The following is an 18,381-nucleotide window of genomic DNA, read 5'->3' as shown; positions in this document are numbered from 1 at the left end:
CAGTGGTATTTCCGAATAACATGGGAGATTGACTGGAATTTCGGAGTCCCTGAAAGCAGACAAGCAGCTGCATTTTGGACCGTCTGCATTTTGTTAATGTTGTCATCAAATATTATTCCCAAATTCCTAACCTTTGAGACCGGTTGAGGTATCGACCCCAATGATGCAGGCCACCAGGAGCTGGACCAGACAGGTGATAGTTTCCCGAAGATAACCACCTGCGTCTTCTCGGTGTTAAGTTTGAGGCAATTGCTGGCCATCCAATCCTTGACGGCCAGCATGCCTCCTTGGAAAGACTCTGCTACAGTGTCTCCATCTCCATTTATGGCCAACACCAACTGAGTGTCGTCAGCGTAAGAGGTAAGGCTCATCCCATGAGACTATCACTCTAGCTAGGTCCGACACATAGATGTTAAAGAGTGTCGGACTTAGGGATGAGCCTTGAGGGACTCCGCAGGGGAGGGTTAAGTTGGCCGATCGAAATGGCCCAAGACTAACTGCCTGCGTTCTCTCCGACAGGAAGGAAGACAGTAGATCTTTAGCTCTGTGTTGGATGCCCAGTGCTGAGACACGGTTGATCAGGATATCATGATCGACCGTGTCGAAGGCCGCTGACAAATCCAACAATATGAGCACTGCGCTGCCTCCCTGGTCTCTGATTATCCTTATGTCCTCTGAGGCCTTAATGAGAGCAGTTTCGGTTCCATGCAACTTGCGGAACCCAAACTGCGTATCGTCCAACAGACGATGTTCCTCAATAAATTCTGACAGTTGCATGTTCATTGCTTTTTCTGCAACCTTCGCCAGAAAGGGCAAGTTAGCTATGGGTCTATAATTTTTCAATTCATCTGCATCCAGGTGAGGTTTCTTAAGGAGTGGTTTAAGAAGCGTGTTTTTCAGCCTAGTTGGAAAAATCCCTGTCTCAAACATGGCATTACATATCCGAGTTATTACCGGCGCAATCAAGTTGATGACCGGGGGGAGGACTTTAGGTGGACATCGGTCAAGGGCCGACCCGGCCTTTACAGATTTTAAAATATCCATTGTATGCTGTTCTGTAATGTCTTTAAATTGTGAAAAATAATAATCAGGGTGGGTAGTACTAAATAAATCTGTATGAATGGTAACTTTGGAGGAAAACTCTGCATAGATGTTATCTACCTTTTCATAAAAATATAACGCCAAGGCATCAGTAAGTGCTTGAGACGGCGGAGGGGCAGGATCAGGTGCTCTACCCGATAATTGTTTCACCACTTGTTGATGTGTTCTTTGGACATAGGAAGGTGTTTGGGTGGTATGTTGGGTGGAGTAGAAGTGAGTTCCAGGCAATAACCATACTGGATAATTTGTCTCACCCACCTGCCTGTGGTAATTGCGTTCCAGACTGGTAGGAATTGTGTTAGCCTGCCTCCGACCGGTGTTGAGTGGTCTGGAGGGAGTGTGAGCAAGTCACTGTTTGGTGGTGGTGGAGGCTCTGGTGTTGTTGCCGCCACGTCCTCTGCCAATGTTATTATTGCCTCTATAACCTCCTCTGTTGGAGCCTTTATTAAAGGTGCTCTGGGTATTACGTTTGAATGTAGAGGAAGTTTGGGATGTGTTCCCTCTACCTGAGCCTCTAAAGGAGGAGCGGAGAAAGGAACTTCTAGATTTTTGAAACTGAAGGGCACCCATAGACATAGCAGTATCTGTATCTTTTTTCATCTTCTCTAAGATGGTATCTACTGCAGGGCCAAACAGAAAGTCTTGGTTAACTGGCTGGTTGAGGATGGTTGACTGCACTTCATTCTTAAATCCGGAAATGCGTAGCCACGCATGCCGGCGTAGTAATACGCTAGTGTTGATGGACCTAGCTGCTGTGTCAGCTGCATCAAGTGCACATTTAATGGAAGCATTTGTTATAAATTTGCCTTCCTGTATTAGGTCGTTCGCTTTAGTTTTAAAGGGTTCTGGGAGGTGTTGTAATAAACCTTCTAGCTGGTCATAATGTGCTCTATCATATCGTGCTAATAGAGCCTGTGTGTTTGCAATTCTCCAAGTATTTGCTGCTTGGGATGCCACTCTTTTGCCTGAGGTTTCTAGTATCTTTGACTCTTTGTCAGAAGGAGGAGCATCTCCTGTTTGTGAATTAGCTCGCTTTCGAGCGTTTGCTATCACTAATGAGTCTAAAGGCAACTGTGACTTAATATAAGAAGGGTCTGTAGGGGCTGCTTTATACTTTTTCTCAATTCTGGGATTGAGGACACGCGCTCTGGCTGGATCTTAAATATGTCTGGTGCATGTTTTAGTAACCCTTTTAACATAGGAAGTGTATGTACGTTTTTTTTCTGAAGTTGGAAAAGTGTCAAATAGGAAATCCTCTTCTACTGGGTCAGTGTGCATGTCTACATTATAATATTTAGCTGCCCTATCCACTAGTTGGTTAAAGACAATGGTGCCGTCAGTAGGCGACGGCTTTGTAGGATATGTAGAGGTGTCAGGGATGGGTTGTGGCTTGTATGTATCATAAGGATCATTTTGGTCATCCCATGTGTTATCTTGTATATCCTGATCCTCAGGTTCCACAAAGTTATCTTGAGGATCTTCCCCTATGTTTTCTGTCTCATCATAATTTGAGGAAGAGTAAGGTACATAAGGCATGTCAGGAAAGAAAGGAGGAGGAGTGAAAGGCCTTGAGGGAGATGTTGCAAAGTCTTTCTTCTTTGGAGGAACAGGGGAAGAAGTGTCAGTGTCCAAAGGTCTCTTCTTCCTGTGGTAAACTGTTACCGGTGCTGTTTCAGGGTCTATATACAGTTTAGGATGTTCTTCCCTTTCTGGATAAGGATGGAAAAGTTCTTCCTCAACTGTCCGTGGTTTTGGCGCCAATGTTTTTGGCTTAGTCACTTGTTTGTGGTGAGTCTTTGGCTCGAGGGCCTTTGGCTGTGGAGCTTTTTTCGTCTCGAATCCTTTTTTCGGGTCGGTGACCTTTTTCTGGTCGATGTTTTTTGTTGGCTCTACTGCCTTTTTTGGTTCGGCGACCTTCTTTGGTTCGACGACCTTTTCCGGATCGACCTTTTTTTTCGGGTCGATAAACTTTTTTGGATCTACCGGTGTTTTCAGTTTGATAACCTTTTTCGGATCGACCAGTGTTTTTGGTTCGATAACCTTTTTCGGATCGACCAGTTTCTTTGCAGAGTCGACTGCCTTCTTCGGGTCGACTGGATTTTTAGTGTGACTTGTTTTTTGTCGGTCAACACTTTTTTTCGGCTCAGCGGGCGTTTTCGGGTCGACTATTCTTTTGAGATCGACTACCTTTTTAGGTTTCGCCTAGCGGAAGCTGCGCTCTGCGCAGCTTTTCCGCGCAGGCGAAATCCTGTTGAGAACCGTAGGGTGCTTTGGTTCGGCCCTCGTCGTTGATTGGCTGGCTCCGTAAACGGAGCCTTGCCATTGGACGAGGGGCCTGTCCGTCAATGCCGGACCAGACACGGGGGCGTTCCCGACATTCTTTGGCTTTTGCCGACGTCACGCGACGCCGGGAACGCCCCCGTGTCTGGTCCGGCATTGCCGGCACCCGCCTTCCGTCGTCAGCGTCTCTCCTCTCCTTTCCCGCCCCCTCCCGCTTGTTATATTTTTATTTACGGGTGCCACCCCGTTTTTATTTAATTATTGGAGGCCGGTGCCCACCCGGCATTGCTCCGTGTTGATTTCACCGCCGCTGGCCCGGAGATCGAGCAAGAGGAGCTGCGCCCGCCTCCCTGCCAAGGGCCGCGCTGCCATTGGCGGCCCTCAGCGCAGGAAGCCAGGCACGCAGTGGTGCGACGTGGGCGGGGCCTCGAGGCGGCCATTTCCGCTTCCCCCTGCCCGTGTGGAGAGGGAGACCGGAACTGCTGGGGAAGCCGCCGCGGATGCGAGAAGAAGGGTGGCCATTGTCCTGAGGGGCTCCCAGTGCGAGAAGGGGAGCCCCGCGCTGAGAGGAGAGCTGCCGGCTGCATTGTGGTGACCGGCGGACGCAGCACTGTTCCTGGCCTCTTCCGGGGCTCCCGTAGTGAAGAGAGGGCCCAGGGCTGCGAGGGTGCGAGAAGGGGAGCCCCGCGCTGAGAGGAGAGCTGCCGGCTGCATTGTGGTGACCGGCAGACGCAGCACTGTTCCTGGCCTCTTCCGGGGCTCCCGTAGTGAAGAGAGGGCCCAGGGCTGCGAGGGTGCGAGAAGGGGAGCCCCGCGCTGAGAGGAGAGCTGCCGGCTGCATTGTGGTGACCGGCGGACGCAGCACTGTTCCTGGCCTCTTCCGGGGCTCCCGTAGTGAAGAGAGGGCCCAGGGCTGCGAGGGGAGCAGAGATGACCAGAGAAGCCGAGCGGTAGAGTGCTGGAGTCCCCCGAGAGACGCCCGGTGAGTGATGGCTGGGCAGGGGGACATGGCTGCGTGGCGCTACCACTCCAATGTTGGGGGCACATTTTGGAATAGAAATGCTTTGCAGGTGCGCATTAGCAGTATAGAGTAACTTGGATTTCTAAGGGCATTCAATGCAAATCATATCGTGAGATTGCAATGTCCGTCTGTCTGTGTGCCTGCGGTGATCGGCTGTCTGCCTGCCTGCAGTGTCTGTGGTCCGTCTGTCTGTCTGTGTGTGTGCCTGCAGTGTCCGTCTGTCTGTGTGCGTGCAGTGTCCGAGCAACCCCTCCTTCCATCGACTTAATGTCTCTTGTCAAAGACATACCTCCAGCTCCACAGGCAGGTCCCATGGTGAGGGTGTGGCCTGCTTAGCTTCGAATCATGCCATAAGGGAAATTGTGACAAAGACAGTGCTCTGCCTGCCTCCACTTTAACAATTTTTTTCGTCGACGAGTGCAGCTCATGAGGCATGCATCTACTTTTTTTTTTTTTTTTTAAACTCGCCTATTTCCATAGTGAGTTGTTGTAACTTCATTCATTTCATTGAGTGTTACTTCAGTATTACTGGTAAAAGTCATCATCACGTCGATTATGTCAGGTTAAAGTAGATTAGCCTTGCCTTTTTATGCAATATTGGGCGCAAACTCTTAGTTAGCTTTTTTTATATCTACTATTTTTGGCAGCCTTGTCATTTGGAATAGAAATGCTTTGCAGGTGCGCATTAGCAGTATAGAGTAACTTGGATTTCTAAGGGCATTCAATGCAAATCATATCGTGAGATTGCAATGTCCGTCTGTCTGTGTGCCTGCGGTGATCGGCTGTCTGCCTGCCTGTAGTGTCTGTGGTCCGTCTGTCTGTCTGTGTGTGTGCCTGCAGTGTCCGTCTGTCTGTGTGCGTGCAGTGTCCGAGGTCCGTCTGTCTGTGTGCCTGCAGTCTCTGTCTGTCTGTGTGCCTGCAGTGTCTAACGTCCGTCTTTCTGTGTGTGTGCTGCAATGTCAGCCTGTCTGTTCGTTCCCCCAGCAAAAAAAAGTGAGCACCTACTGTCAAGGCAACTACAGTGTCATGGAGCAGCCCCTCTCCTATCTGTTCCTTCCTTCAACAAATCTCGCACCGGGTGAAACGCCGAAGATGCGCCACTCCGTGCCAGCAGGAATAAGAAACAACCCTTGTGTCTAGGTTTACAATGTCAACCGGCCAGGATACGGTGCCTGTCTGTGTGCCTGTAGTGTCCATCTGTCTGTGTGCCTGTAGTGTCCGTCTGTCTGTGTGCCTGTAGTGTCCATCTGTCTGTGTGCCTGTAGTGTCCGTCTGTCTGTGTGCCTGTAGTGTCCGTCTGTCTGTGTGCCTGTAGTGTCCATCTGTCTGTGTGCCTGTAGTGTCCCGCTGTCTGTGCGCCTGCAGTGTCCATCTGTCTGATTGCAATGTCCGTCTATCTGTGTGCCTGCGGTGATCGGCTGCCTGCCTGCCTGCAGTGTCCGTGGTCCGTCTGTCTGTGTGTGTGCCTGCAGTGTCCGTCTGTCTGTGTGCGTGCAATGTCAGCCTGTCTGTGTGTCTGCAGTGTCCGGGGTCCGTCTGTCTGTCTGTGTGCCTCCAGTGTCCGTCTATCTGTGTGCCTGCAGTCTCTGTCTGTCTGTGTGCCTGCAGTGTCTAAGGTCCGTCTTTCTGTGTGCGTGCTGCAATGTCAGCCTGTCTGTTCGTTCCCCCAGCAAAAAAAAGTGAGCAACCACTGTCAAGGAAACCACAGTGTCATGGAGCAGCCCCTCTCCTATCTGTTCCTTCCTTCAACAAATCTCGCACTGGGTGAAACGCCGAAGATGCACCACTCTGTGCCAGCAGGAATAAGAGGACTTTGCAAACAGCAAAAAAAAATGGAGCACATTAAAACTTGGCTGCGCAGCCATGTAAGAGGCAGGGCATGTCTGCGCTTGTGCAAAGTAGTATATTATAACCAGCCACGTAAGAGGGCCGATCTGCGCTTGCGCAGAGTCCCCATCTCCAGACCTCACACGCGTCACCCAGCATCACAGGCACTGGTCACGCTCGAACCCACGCCATCTTAAACCTTTGCACCTAGGATCTCCGTGCAAACCAGAGCGCTCCACAGCCCGGGGATGAAGTGCTGTGTAAATGTCACAGTGCAGTACATGGTATAGGCCAATTCTACTACAGTACCTGCTTCAGTGCACACTTGCACTGAGAGCAACTGCTGTGCTGTGACAGCTGTGGGGGCGGATGGCTGTGAGAGCTGTGTGGGCTGTGAGAGCTGTGTGGGCTGTGAGAGCTGTGTGGGCTGTGAGAGCTGTGTGGGCTGTGAGAGCTGTGTGGGCTGTGAGAGCTGTGTGGGCTGTGAGAGCTGTGTGGGCTGTGAGAGCTGTGTGGGCTGTGAGAGCTGTGTGGGCTGTGAGAGCTGTGTGGGCTGTGTGGGCTGTGTGGTGAGGGCTGTGTGGTGAGGGCTGTGAGAGCTGTGAGGGCTGTGTGGGCTGAGAGAGCTGAGAGCTGTGTGGGCTGAGAGAGCTGAGAGCTGTGTGGGCTGAGAGAGCTGAGAGCTGTGTTGGGCTGAGAGCTGTGTGAGCTGTGTGGGCTGTGAGGGCTGTGTGGGCTGTGTGGGCTGAGAGAGCTGAGAGCTGTGTGGGCTGAGAGAGCTGAGAGCTGTGTTGGGCTGAGAGCTGTGTGGGCTGTGTTGGGCTGAGAGCTGTGTGGGCTGTGTTGGGCTGAGAGCTGTGTGGGCTGAGAGAGCTGTGTGGGCTGTGAGAGCTGTTGGCAATGTAAATAACAATGCCATTTATTTATAAGTAAAAAAAAAAGAAATGTCATGAGCAATGCCAATAACTCTAACTTTTCCAAAGGCGAAACCATTGCATTGTAAATGCTTGTTTGTTTTGACGCTCTTTTTTTGTATCAACCAGTGTTTTTGGCATGACAACCTTTTTCGGTTCGGCGGCCTTTTTGAGAAGAGTGTAGCTTGTTCCCGGGGTATCAGAAGGCTTGGGTTTGTTCTTCGGAGCCGAGCCAGAAGGCGGGGTCTCTGAAGGAGTTTGTCGATCTCGGCTAAGGCCTTTAGGCGATGCTTCGACCAGAGCCTTGTCTTGAGATGGAAGAAGGGGTGGGGGCGTGGTAATCACGGTTTGCCCCGGTGTGATCTGGTCATCGGAGTCCGACTGGTCCTCTACGGTGACAATTTCTAGGTCTGAGTCCGCTGCTTCTGGGAGGTCATGTTCGTCTTCGAAAATGTTCTCCGGTTCCGGTGCCTGCCGCAGCATCTCTTTTCTAGCGGCCCTTCGGTTCCGGATAGTCTTCTTCGACCGGAAATGAGCACAAGCTGGACAGTTTTCCTCGTTGTGCTCGGGAGAGAGGCACTTGTTGCATACTGTATGTTTATCAGTATGTGGGAACTTGGAGTGACAGTGTGGGCACCTTTTAAATGGGGTCCTTTAAATCAGCAGCAGGCCCTCGTGGCGTCGAAAAGGCCTAACGGCCCACGTCGACAACCGGATCAAGATGGAAAGTATTACTGAGTAAAGGTTTACCGAACGAGAACAATACCGTCAAGGTAGAAGGCCTTTTGGCAATAGAAAGTTGAAAGTTGAAAAGTTTCGGGTCCGAAGTTGGAGTTGAGGAAAAGCATCCGAACCCAATGGCAGAAAAAAACAATCTGAAGATGCCCATGCGCACTGTAGTCCAGGGGAGGAGTCACCTATCTCTTGATACTTAGAAGACTCTTCCAGGAAAACAAAGTGCAAACATCCAGACCCAACACTAGCCAACGATCTATGCTAAGATATGAATTCAGCAGCCCACATGCCTCGAACATATTTTTCACTTGCTCCTCCCATCATTCTCAATAAAAATGAGGCAGTACAATTATTAATATAAAAATTTTCTAGGACAGGATAACCTACGATTAAATACAACCACATGGCGGCATAGTATCAATAAATACAGTTAATAAAACTAGAGGTTACTTCTAAAAGCAACAGGTAGGCTACTCATTCTATGGTCCTGTGGCTATCAGTTGCAAGCCTGGAAACAAATTGGAGGTTATATATTAATGTCCCATCCTAGCAACATTGCCCTCTCTGTGTCCATAGCACCTTTCTATGATATGACAGAAGTATTACATTGTCACTTTAAACACCCACCATAGAAGATGGTAGGCTATGACACTGGCAAAAGCCAAGTTATTTAGTCTAAGGAAATGAAAGACTACAGACATACCCACCTTAAACGAATGGTTGAGAGTAAAGAGGTTTATGGTCTCGCATAAGAGACTGATTTACTGGCTCAATGACTAACCATCTTAGACTTGATCTAGGGCCATTGTCTACAAGACACCACAGATCAACATACGCGACACTGACAATGTTTGATGGTAGTATAGATTATGGCAGTATATAGAAACTACTCAAACTCTGCACTGCCTTGAAATGTAACTGCCCCTTCTTTACCAAAGTAATTTTGAGCATATTATGTTGAATCTCTGCGGGCTAGTCTTAAGGGCAGATGGGCCACTATCATCTCATAGCTTGCCTAATCTCTTTGCCTTCTCAGAGAGGTTTATTCATTACTGTGAGTGGTGGAAAACTTATGATAGGAGTGTGACTTGTTTGTTAAGTGTCTCCCCACCCCCATGGTTCCTCCTATGTGCGGTTATAAGACGACGAAATAGACATGGTATAAGTATGTCCCATAACAATTCCTATTCCACCTTCAAACCTTTATTTTGTATAACCTATGGCCTACATTCATCCTTTTATGAACTCTCACCACTTTTGCATTCTGGCAGGTCTCAGCCAGGGGTATTGTATTTTGGAATCTTACATTTTAAGTTTATACAATGCCTTTACTCAAAGCTTGCAGGCTGACAATAGTGTGACTAAATAGCTTTATGATATTTCATTACACTGGAATGAAGGAGTATGCTCACTGCGTGCATGTACTCTGTAAAAACAAAAAAAAAGCAATACTAATCTTTTTAAAAAAAGATGTTTGCTATAATTGACAAATTAAGAGGTCCGGAAAGTAAAGAGGAAATGCTGAAGACTTCTTTGTGTACTTGCAATGGAGCAGAACATGCCTCAGGATTGGTTTTTGCCACAACAGTGGGGACACTTGAGCAAATGCAATGATACTTATGTATTCTAGAAAATTCCTTTCTGCTATACAAAACTCAGCATAGACGTTTTTCACTAAATCAAATGTGTGCTTTTCCAATATCGTCCCAACAAATCTTTTGGGGATCAGTATTGCTTTGCAAATCAATGAACAAGTAACATTTTGAGGCAACAAACTCACCTTTGTGGGTTGTGTTGTGGATGGGATAACAGACGTGTGGGTTGGAATTGACTGAGGTGCTGAGGGAACTGGAAGTGGTGGTGGAGGCGCAGTTGGTTGAGGAGGGGGCACAGCAGTCATAACAGGTTTCTGGATGACATCTGTAGTGACTTGAGGAAAAGCTTGGGTTGTCTGAACAGGTGTTATATTCTGGACAGGTGCTCGTATATGAGGTGGGGTAGATGCACGGGTGACATTCGGTACTGCTGCACCACTCAATTTGGGGTTTACAGCTGAAATGAAAGAAGACAATACAGCTAATCAGTTTAAGAAAAATCTAAAATTTGGACGTATGAAGCACATTTTGTATTAAATACATCCCCTTACTTGCAATAGTCTCACAAGAAAAGCAGCACATTCAATTTACAAACAATTACATATTGAACAAGTTACTTTCATTCAGTAACGTTCTTTCTTGTAGAGACAATCTAGTTGCAGATTCCTAACCTTTACGATATTCCCAAGGTGCCAGACTGGATCCGGAAACTTTACCATAGTACTTCTGAATGCCAGAAGGTGGCACAGTGTTGATGCACCGATACCATCCCCTCCGAAAGTGAAGTGCGTGTGCTATATACGCACCACTTCTGCAAGCTGTCAGTAACTTTCAAGACGGTCTGCGCCCCCAGGCACAGAGCGCCAAAGGTAAATTGATAGAGCAGTGTGTACCCTGGGTAACACTAGTGTTTCACTTGTAAACCAATGAGTGCAGGAGCCTAACGTTCTTTTCAGAAACACGTGGCTAGCACCAGTGTGCTGAATATCAAGACTATGTAGTCTGGAATCCACCTTGTATCTCTTTAATCCACCAGCAGACACTCCATGCCTCTATCTCAATTTTGCAAGATCCTGCTTTCTTCCTTTGCGACGTTTGTCCAGATTTCTCTTCTTACTCGTTTCACTTTTGTTTTCGCTCTTCCTCTCCACCGTCACCAGTAAACACAGGCTCAAATTAAGCACTGGGTAAAGCTCTTCCTGGTGTCGACTATCTAGAAGCGGATTCCTCACGTTTGAACGTTCAGCAGGCATCAGACTGGATCCAGAAACTTTCATCAGTACTTCAGCATGCTATTAGGTGGTGTGGCTATTCTGCTCGAGAGATGATGTGGGGAGCCGTTATCTCAATTGCTTTCAAGGTTGCCTTTTCCACCAGACACAGAGCTCCAACAGAAAACTGGTTTATTTTATTCATATTAAAGGTTTCATATAGAGCAAACATGACCCACGCAATTATCAGAGCACTTTACACATGTGCAGAGACATATGGACACAAACAGGGTTCCCAAGATATGAGAAAGATCGGCACAAAGTATAGATACAAATGGATAGAATACTACAAACACAATAACCATAAGAAAATCATCAAAACAATGACAACAAGCAGTAGTCATGAGAGTAATTGACGAGTCAGGAGAGGTACAGGGAGAGGAGATCATGGGATCTAGGGCATACATTTGTTCATGAGTACTGTTTTAACTTCTTTCTTGAAGGAAACCAATGAGGGACTCAGACTGGTTTCAGGGGGCGTTCCAGATTCTTGGGCCGATCCCAGAGAAAGTTCAGTTGTAGGTTTTGTTTTTGGAGCATCTCGGTGGTTCGACAAGTAAGTGCTGGAACTTCTGGAAGATCTGAGGCCATCAGAGAGTTCCAACTTCTAAGCAAGGTATCTCGGGGTACCGAAGTATAGGGAGTTATGGGTCATGCAGGCAATTTTTTATTGAATTCTTGCTTCATAAGGGAGCCAGTTGAGAGCTTTAAAGTCAGGGGAAATTGACTGTTTCTTTTTGATCCCATGATGGGTCTAGCGGCAGAATGAAATGAGGCCATTATAGAATTCGTCGTGGATCTGGGCAAGCCGAAAAAGGGTTGCACTTCCATAGTCTAACCTAGGGAGTACTAAGGCTTGCGCTGTAGATTTGAAGCCATTGGCAGGAGGAAGGAATTTAGTTTTCTCAATTTGTCCGTTTGTAGGTTCGCTCCTTTGGTGATGGTGCTGATATGCTTCTGCATGTTAAGGCTCTTGTCAAGAGTTAATCCCAGTGATTTCGCTGAATCGATAACTTGGGACAGGCAATTGGGGGCTGTTACTTGATTCAGCCATTCCTCAATGATGGGTGACCGGTTGGCTAGAGCGATTAGTAGGAATTCGGTTTTGAGGGTGTTTAGATTAAGGGGGTTGTCTGCCAGCCAGCATTGGGTTTTCTGTAAACTTAAATTAAGGGATTGGATGTCTTCAGGGGAGGAGACTTTCAGGTCTAGTTGGGTGTCGTCCGTCCACATGTGGTAGTGGATGTTCGATAAACTCGGTTAGAGGCACCATGACCAATTAAGGAGAGTGGGTGAGCGGGAGGATCACTGCGGGACCCCTACTGAGACCGAAGTGGTCTTAGATAGGGACTGATTAACCTTGCATCTTTGAGTTCTGTTTCGGAGAAACTAGGAGGACCAGTTTAGGAAGGACCCTGATAAGCCCATTCTCTGCTTCAATAGTTGTTGTGTTCAATTGTATTGAATGCTGAAGAGATGTCAAAGAGGATTAGGAGGCAAGATTGATTTTGGTGCAACATTTTTAACACATTGTCCATTATGTGTGTCAGAACTGATTTGGTGCTGTGCCCCGGGCAGAAGCCAGATTGGAAAAGGTCCAGACGGCAGAATTGGTCAATGTGGTTACAGAGTTGTATATGAAGACATTTTTCCAGGAGTTTCGGCAGATTTAGAATGTTGGAGATCAGGTGGAATTTGTTTAGGTCCATGTGGTCTGCTGATGGTTTTTTAGGATGGGAACAGCTGCCTCGTCTTTAGGCAGTCCGGGATCATTTCTTGAAGTAAAGAGGTATTAAGAATCTTAGTTCAGAGTGGGAGTAACAATGATTTGTTCTTATTGAAGACGTTGGGGGGAAGTGGGTTGTTCAAGTGGTTTGAGGGTTTCAGTGCTGCTAGGATTTTGTGAATGGCGCCTTCATTAAAGGTTTTGAAGAAAGTCCATGAGGTGTTGTTTTTGAGGGTGAGTCAAGGTGGAAATGTGGGTAATGCCATCAGGGAGAGGGAGGGGTGGAGATAGGTGAGAGGACAATGCTCCAAAGCCCTCTTCAGTCCCTCTTCATGTTTTCCATCTTCTCAAGGAAGGAGGCAAATTCCTCGCAGCTAGATGTTGAACTGGATCCAGCTGGGGAGGGTTGTGTAGGCCATTTGATTGTAGTTTAATGAGTTCAAATAGTTTTTTGGTCTGTTTCTAGCTTGGTTTTGTTGGTTTCTAAAGAAGTTAGCTTTTGACCTTCTGATACATTTGTAGTATGCATTCCTTGTTGTTCTCAAATGTTTGAGGTGTTCAAGGGACAGAGAGGATCTCCGCTAATTAAGAGTACCATTGTACCCTGGTTTGGAATCTTTAGTGGACACTTTCTTTCTAGTTGTAGAGATGCAATAGTTACCAGACTGTTCGTCATGGAACAAGTGCAATGGTTTGTAATATCCTGTACGTTTGACAAATCTAAGGGAGAAGGCAGGATGTTGCCATTAAGAGCTGTCAATTCATCGAAGTTAATACTTCTTACGCTCCTTCCCCAGATTTTGGTTTGTTTGAGCTATATTTTTTCTCACTGCGTCATTGATGAAGAATGTGATGCAGTGGTGGTCAGACCAGTCACATGAGAGAATGGAGTTGAATGGTGTTGGCTTTGGAAATGATAAGATTGATGGTCGACCTTGTGTGTGGGGCTGTTGCAGATTTAGATCAAACTGAGGTCTGAAAAAAATGTTTTGAGGCTGTTCACTGCAGAGTCATTCAGATCGTTTCAATGTAGGTTGAAGTCTCCGCAGAATGATTTGGTTGTCATGTTGTACTTTTTTTTTTTTTTTTTTTTCACTGTTCATCGGTTTTATTGGTGTTGTTACATTCTTAATACAGTTGTACAATTTTCTCAAGGCAAAATATTTTTCAAACAATGCATATACTTCCCAAATTCTCCTTTACCAAGTGCAACATGGTAAATTTCCTGTTATAATGTTGCCGAAATTCATATGGAATTAGACTGTTGTGTCTGTTAAAAAGCAACATAAAAAAACAAAAGCAAAAATCAAAATATAGGTCGCCGTAAACTTTAAGGCTAATGCATGTACTTAGTCATTCCCAACTCTTTTTTTTTTTAACATATTTTTATTAATGAGATGGATTAGAATACAAAAAGAAAAACAGAAAGCATACATACACAGGTATAGATTATCAGCTGGGTAAAAACATAGAAATATGCATGGAGGTTTAAAAAAAAAAAAATGTCAATATACATGGAGGATTAAAAAGGTCAACATCTAGCCACACACTAGCTTCTTATTATTAAATTTACATATACTCCATTTCATCCTCTTGATTCCCTCCATTTACTAAGGGGTGCCCAATTTTTTTTCCCAAGATCTTTCTTCTTTGGTCCCTTAAAGTTATATAGACAATCCTCGATATTATGAATCCCGAGCAATCTAGTTAGCCATATCTGGAATGAAGGTGCTATTGGATCTTTCCAGGCTGCCGCTATTAAAATTCTTAATACTGCAACACACAAAAATACAAAGGCTTCCGCATCCTGAGTAATATTAAGATTTTCATCCCTGCCAATTAAAACAATCGTTGGGGATAGAAGAATTTGACCCTCTAGCAGCCCCGATAAAAACTTCTCCATTTCAGTTAAGATCGGTTTTAAATTTGGACAAGAGTAAAACATATGGATTAAATCTGCTGGGCCTTGATCACATCTTGGACATCTGTCCGTATCCCTTTTTCCCCATTGATACAGTTTCGCAGGTGTGTAGTATGAATTAAAAATCATCTTATAATGTTGAGCTTTTAGGTTAGTTGCTCTCAAAATTTTCTTATTCAATGCCAATGCATAATCCACATCCACATTTGGGTCCCCGGTTTTAATAGCCCAAGCATTTTCCACCTGTACAACATCATCTTCCAAGGCCTGTAACAGGAAACCATAACCTATTTTAATCTTCCTACCCCCATTCCTTACATATTGAACAATCAGATTAACCTCCTGAATAGAGATATTGGGTCTTATGAATTTCACCGATTGTTCTAACTGGTTGTACAACATCCAGTGATTCGCTGAGATACCATATCTTTGTTGTAGGGTCTCAAATCCCAACATCTCTTCCTTATTCATAACATCCCCCAAATACTGAATACCCAACCTTTTCCAGAGAGCACTATTTCTATTCTGTCCCAGATGTATGAATGGGGTTGACTCCCACAGGTCTATAATTCCATTGATTTTAGGGATTTTAAGAAATTTCAAGATTAACTTCCAAACCCCCCATACACCTAGCATGACCTTACTTTTGCTCCTCTTAAAAAATTGAGCACTCACTTCCCGGGTTAAAATTCCATTGGCTTTTTCACCGACTGCCAATTCGTATATTGTAGGAACTCTAGGGGAATCATCAGATACATTAAAACATAGTAGATGTTTCATATGTAACAGTAGACATACCCAATGATATAACCTTAGATTAGGAGCTGCTAGCCCTCCTCTCTCTATTGGTAATGACAATTTAGCCAATGACCTTCTAACTTTCCCGTATTGCCAAAGAAATTTTGAAAAAACGGAGTCCATTTTTTTCATCAGGGATTCATCAATTAGCAGCGGAGTAGCCCGGAATAAATACAGCAATTTTGGAAACATTGTCATCTTGAGCACATTAACTCTTCCAATCAGGGAGAGATGTAAAACGTCGATCCTCTTTAGTTCTTTCTCAATCTCCGCTAATACTGGCAGATAATTTTCCTGAGTTATTTTACCCACATCAGCATTGATTTTAATTCCTAAATAAATCGCTGCATCAACATATCTTTGATCTTTTTTCGGAATGTTCTTTGTGCAAATTATTATTGTTTTATCAGTATTAAGTTTGTATCCTGAATATATACCAAAGTGCTGAGCCAAGTTGTTTAATTCTTGTATTGCAATATCCGGTTTATTTGTAACTATTGCTAGATCATCTGCATATGCTAAAATCTTAGTAGTATGACCGTGAGATATCACAGGGGAAATTCTCTCCGTCGCCACAATTTTCCTGATGAGAGGGTCTATGTATAGGGCAAACAAAAGGGGTGAACACGGGCAACCCTGACGTGTGCCCCTTTTAATCGGTATCTCCTCTGATTGGAGCCCCATGGTGGTAATTCTAGCCACCGGATTCACATACATAGCCCTAATACCTTTCCTACAGTTTTCTCCGAAACCCCTTTTCTCCAACACCTCCCACATAAAATTCCATACAACCCGATCGAACGCCTTCTCGGCATCCAATAAAATCATAGCCATATCGCTCCCGGCAGCCGTAACAGCATCGAATAATGTAATAGCCCTAGCTGTATGTTCGGTGGTACCTCGCCCTGGGACGAACCCATGCTGCCAGGGTGACACTAGATGACCTATAATCCCTCCTAGTCTCTTAGCCCAAACTTTTGAATATAATTTCGCGTCTGTATTTATCAATGAAATTGGCCTATATGACCCGGGATTATCCTCTGGCTTCCCCTTTTTGTGAAATACCACAATGTTAGTCTGCTTCCACGTATCAGGGATAACACCTGAACATATAACTCCATTAAAAAGATCCACAAAAACTGGGAGAATTTCTTCACTCAGAGCCCTGTAAACCTCGATTGGAATTCCATCTGGGCCAGCTGCTTTGCCCAATGCCAGTTCACTTAAAGCATTCATTATCTCCTCGCTTGTTATGCTCGCTTCCAATCGATCTCTATCATCCTCCCCAACCCTAGGTGTTATGGGAAATTGATCTTGTCTATGGGGCACCCTCCCTGGCTCCTGATCGTAAAGCTTTTGATAAAACTCTTGAAACACCTGTACTATGGATTTTGGGTCATTATACTCTCTCCCATTAAATTTCATCTTGCTAATTTTCTTTCTGTTCAGATCCTGTCTTATGCGCAATGCTAATGCTCTCCCAGCTTGCTCCCCTGTCTCATAACGCCTAGCTCTTTGAGTCTGATATTCACAAATCTCCTTTTGGGTAATTAGTTTTAAAAGGTCCCCCTTAATCCTGGCCATATTTCTTATGGTCTCACTACTATCCTTACCAGTTATTATTTCATCAATGTGGTATCTCTCTTTTTCTGCCAGATCTGCTGTAAGTTTATCTATCTTGATTTTGTCCTCTTTCCTGATTCTCGATGAACAGCTAATCGTCTCCCCCCTTAATGCGGCTTTGAACGACTCCCAAACCCCATTCCTGGAGGCACTATATCTGTTGCAATCAAAGAATTCTTTTGTCCATCTTTTCATATGTTTTAAGAACCTTTCATCATTTAATAACTTTCTCTCAAAAGTCCATCTGGATATTTTCCTACCTACACTGGGAACTTTATAATCAAGTATCAAAGGGTTGTGATCAGAAATTACTCTCGGTAATTTCTGAATATTTACCTTGCCTATCTCCTCTTGTGTAATAAAAAAATAATCCAGTTTGGAATACTTTTGTGCTGGATGAGAGAAGTACGTGTAACCACGATCACCTGGCATCTTTTCTCCCCATACATCAAGCAGGCCATGGGATTGTAACATGGAGCTAATCGCTGTATTAACTTTACGTTTGCGGCCTGTAAAGGTAGTCCCCAGTTGCCAATCCACAGAAAAATTCATGTCCCCACACACTATCATTGGGGCTGTCCAGTTAGCCAATTCCTCCTCTAATTTGTCGAACATCGTAGGACCATCCTCATTTGGACCATATATTACACATAATGTAAACCCCATACTCATTTCCGCTAAAATCCATCTACCCGAACCATCCGTTTTTATGCGTTTAGCACCGCCCAGATGATTTTTAGCTAATATAGCCACTCCTCTTGTCATTGTTGTCTGGGTGGAACATCCGATCAAGGTAAACCCATACAGTTCTAAAACTTTCCTATTATTCCAGGGGATATGGGTTTCCTGAACACAAACTATGTCAAAATTATTCGATCTCACCAGATGACTCATTCTCTGCCGTTTCTTCCAGTCATTTAACCCCCCAGCATTTATACTACATATTCTAATGTCTGGCATATTTTGCAAGTTTACCTTTCTCCCAAAAATTCATATCCAGATACCTGAAATCAACCTGAAAATTATTCCTTTCCATCTCAAATTTTTTTTTTTCATTATTTTGTTGTCATGTTGTACTGTGTTGGTTGGGATGATTTCCATATTCTGTTCAATGAAAGAGAGGTTGTCCCCTGGAGGGTGGAGGAATGTATGCAGTTAGCACACTAGCCGGTTTCAAGCGATATTGATGCATAGGTATTTGCATGAAGATAGAACGGGAGAATGTGATTGTTTCACAGATAAGCTATTACGATGTATGCAGGCAATACCGCCACCTAGTCTGCCAAATCTGCCTAATCTAGTGATGCCATGGTTAGGAGGAACTAGTATGTCAAGGGTGGGTGCAGATGATTCATTTAACCAAGTTTCAGTCAGGATTAGGAGGCCAAGATCGGGAGCAAGGATAAGGTCAGCAATATCCGCTGCATGTCATGTGGCCGATCTGCATTTGAGTAGCATGCGTTTGAGATGGGGTTTGGAAATAACTAGGGTGGTCTGTGTGAGGCTAACTCGCTTACCGAGGGTTGGATTGGATTAGAGCGTGATTGTGTATGTTATCAGTGTGTGGTA

The 18,381-nt window shown here is 45.2% G+C and overlaps 1 protein-coding gene across 6 annotated transcripts in view; it reads right to left on the bottom strand.

The window, feature by feature from the left end:
* The window catches only part of BRD4 (bromodomain containing 4), a 1,320,550-nt gene that overhangs the window by 739,254 nt on the left and 562,915 nt on the right, over positions 1-18,381 (bottom strand). For all 6 annotated transcript variants that reach the window (XM_086960824.1, XM_086960816.1, XM_086960841.1 and 3 more), the window contains one exon: positions 9,659-9,930. In XM_086960824.1, the coding sequence (XP_086816950.1) occupies positions 9,659-9,930 (272 nt within the window). The remainder of the gene's footprint in view (positions 1-9,658; positions 9,931-18,381) is intronic.

This window comes from Lissotriton vulgaris, chromosome 1_1, assembly GCF_964263255.1.
Source record: "Lissotriton vulgaris chromosome 1_1, aLisVul1.2, whole genome shotgun sequence".
NCBI classification, from domain to species: domain Eukaryota; kingdom Metazoa; phylum Chordata; class Amphibia; order Caudata; family Salamandridae; genus Lissotriton; species Lissotriton vulgaris.
This window is presented reverse-complemented; position numbering and strand designations above follow the sequence as displayed.